At 42.5% G+C, this 2446-nt stretch overlaps 1 protein-coding gene across 1 annotated transcript; it reads right to left on the minus strand.

The window, feature by feature from the left end:
- Positions 1-573: 573 nt before the first annotated feature.
- LOC109243076 lies at positions 574-1601 on the minus strand. The gene is made up of 2 exons (XM_019409968.1): positions 1195-1601; positions 574-1141 (listed from the first exon to the last, which is right to left on the minus strand). The coding sequence occupies exons 1-2, from the start codon at positions 1599-1601 to the stop codon at positions 574-576; spliced, it is 975 nt and encodes a 324-aa protein (XP_019265513.1).
- Between the last annotated feature and the right edge of the window lie 845 nt (positions 1602-2446).

A 2446-nucleotide genomic window follows, 5' to 3' on the forward strand; every position in this document is an offset into this window, starting at 1 on the left:
ACTAACCTCGTGCGTCTTCTGCATCTTTCCCCAATTGGACCATCCTTTCCCGAGATTTTGCTAAAAAAAATTCGGCCTCTGTTAGATCGGTCGCATGGTCGTACACTTTTTGCCTCAAGTTGCCCATGATTCTTTGGTCTCTTTCACTTTTTACATCCCTCTCAGCGGCTATTCTCATTTCCCGGAGTTGGACTCAGAGGGCTTTATTTTCTCTAGCTAACCTTTTCTTCTCTCCCTCATCTTCGGTGGCTTGCAGATCACTCTCAAATTTAATGGCTCTGGCCTAATTTTTTTAAAAATCCTGATGGTGACCCGATATTCTTTTTCTTTGGCTAACCAAACCTAATGTTCTTATGCCCCATCTGTGAACTGTTGGAGATTGGGCCTTTTGGCGGGCCGTTCCGACTCTTGATTAACCCGAACTCTGTTACCATACCATGCCGTATAGCTAGACTCTACTTCCACGGATGCTAAATTCCGCACCTGAGTTTGTGGCTCCAGAAACCTACATTGATGCCAAATTTGGCGGACCTTTTCTTCCGGAAAATCAGCCCATGGGCGTAACTCAACAACCTATGTACTCAGATCCTCATCATGAGGGATCATTTGATACCTTCCTAACTGGCGTAGAACCCGATGTGGAGTGTAAGGCTGAATACTCCGAAGACCCATCAATAGCAGAAAGCACACATCGGTAGAAATGTAGATAACTTCTTTGACTGAAAGCCAACTGAAAGTCCACTCAATTTGATTTATAGTTAGCGAACACAGACGTGTGAACCAAGCCTCAGCATCCTCCGGCAACTCATAGCCACTTACCCTATTTTCGTACTCCTCAATGAAACTAAGTCTGGTTAGCCCATAGTTCATGTATCTAGGACGATAACAAAGATGCTCCACAAGCCACATTTGCAATAACAGATTACAACCCTCAAAGAATTTCAGGTCGACAAGTGGTTGAGCTCGATAAATCTCTTTGATGATCATTGGCACGAGAGTACCATTGGCCTTCTTGTCCAGAAAGTCAGCCACCCCTACAAGGCCCAACTCTATATGTCCGTCCTCCTTTGGGAATATCAGAGTGCCCAAAATGCGACTATGAAGGCTAAACCTCTGCGCGACTCCCACTTGCTTTTCTTTCCTTGATGACACAAACCAGTGTCTGGAGCCTCAAATCCGTGAGGGTCCCCCTACCAGCTGTACAGAAAGTGGAAGGTACAATAACCTTCGGCCAAATTTTCTTTCTTAACTTGTCGGTTAATGCTCAAAAGTTCCAAAACTTCTTGAGGGGTCACAGCTCTCGGGGCTACTCGATACTGATGCCTAAGACCCCTGTCATATCCGTCATAACCTGTTATCTCCTCAAGCATAGGAGTCAACTCAAAATCCGAGAAATGAAAAACATTATGTGTTGTGTCCCAGAACGGTATCAATGCCTCGATCAGATCAACCATTGGCTTAATCATCAAAAGACCGATGAGACCACCCAGTGCCTTGGTCACGGAACGCTGACCGACCTCCCCTAGGTCACTCCACCACATGTGGAGTCTCAATGGAATCTCGTCTACAATCCGAAAAGGTAAATTCTCAACAGTGCTCATTGCAAATTAGGACAAAGGGTCAAAACCGATATTGTTTTAGAAAACACAAAGTGGCTAAATTTGAAAATTCAGTTTAATAACTAAATGACAAAATATGGATTGTTTTTGCAAATACGGCCCTTCAGCGCTTGGGAAAAGTTTTTAGGGATGTTTCTGCAAAATGGTGTTGATTATGGGGAAAAGACTGACTCAGGTTAATATTGTGGTTATTCTTGCAAAAACAACATTCCGGCGTCCTGGGAGAACGTTTTGAGGTTATTTCGACAAGAACGGCTTAGGGTGATGACCATGTTTCAAAAAATTTGCCATATTCCTATTTTTAGTTATTTTCGCAAAAGTGGGGCCGGACCTGATGATGGTTGCCTACGTACCTCACGTCCGGTGAGGATCAGACCTACGTAGTTCGGGGGAAATTTTCAAAATTAGAAAAAATGTTTTTTTTTTCTGAAAATTTAGACTCATTTTGTAACAACCTTCTAAATATTCGACAGAGTTTTAGGATTTTTCTTTCTCTTTCTTTTTTCAAAAATCGAGATTTTCAGGAACCTGGTAAATTTTCTCTCTCCTATTTTCTTTTTCCTAGTTTTTCTTGATTTTCTATCCCTATTCTATAAGCCATTCAACATGCAAACCAGAACAAACAAATGCAACAACTAGCACGTAAGATGTATCAGGATGATCTTTTATTTTGGGGTACACCTGACCTAGACGGACCCAATCCTTGTGTTGAGTCCCCAAAGTCAAATGCACGTGATGCAAACAAGCATACCTACTAGGGATCCGCAATGAGTTTTTGTTCTTCTAGGTTTAAAGCATAAGGTGTAGTGTTCTAGACTAGGCTTACC

This window comes from Nicotiana attenuata, unplaced genomic scaffold (assembly GCF_001879085.1).
Source record: "Nicotiana attenuata strain UT unplaced genomic scaffold, NIATTr2, whole genome shotgun sequence".
Taxonomy (NCBI): Eukaryota; Viridiplantae; Streptophyta; class Magnoliopsida; order Solanales; family Solanaceae; genus Nicotiana; species Nicotiana attenuata.

What these genes read in the sequence shown, in the direction of transcription:
- LOC109243076 (XM_019409968.1), bottom strand. Translation starts at nt 1,601, where the DNA reads ATGAGCACTGTTGAGAATTTACCTTTTCGGATTGTAGACGAGATTCCA. An exon ending in TTCCACTTTCTGTACAGCTG is followed by an intron (nt 1,142 to 1,194) that starts GTAGGGGGACCC and finishes TGTGTCATCAAG; the next exon opens with GAAAGAAAAGCAAGTGGGAG.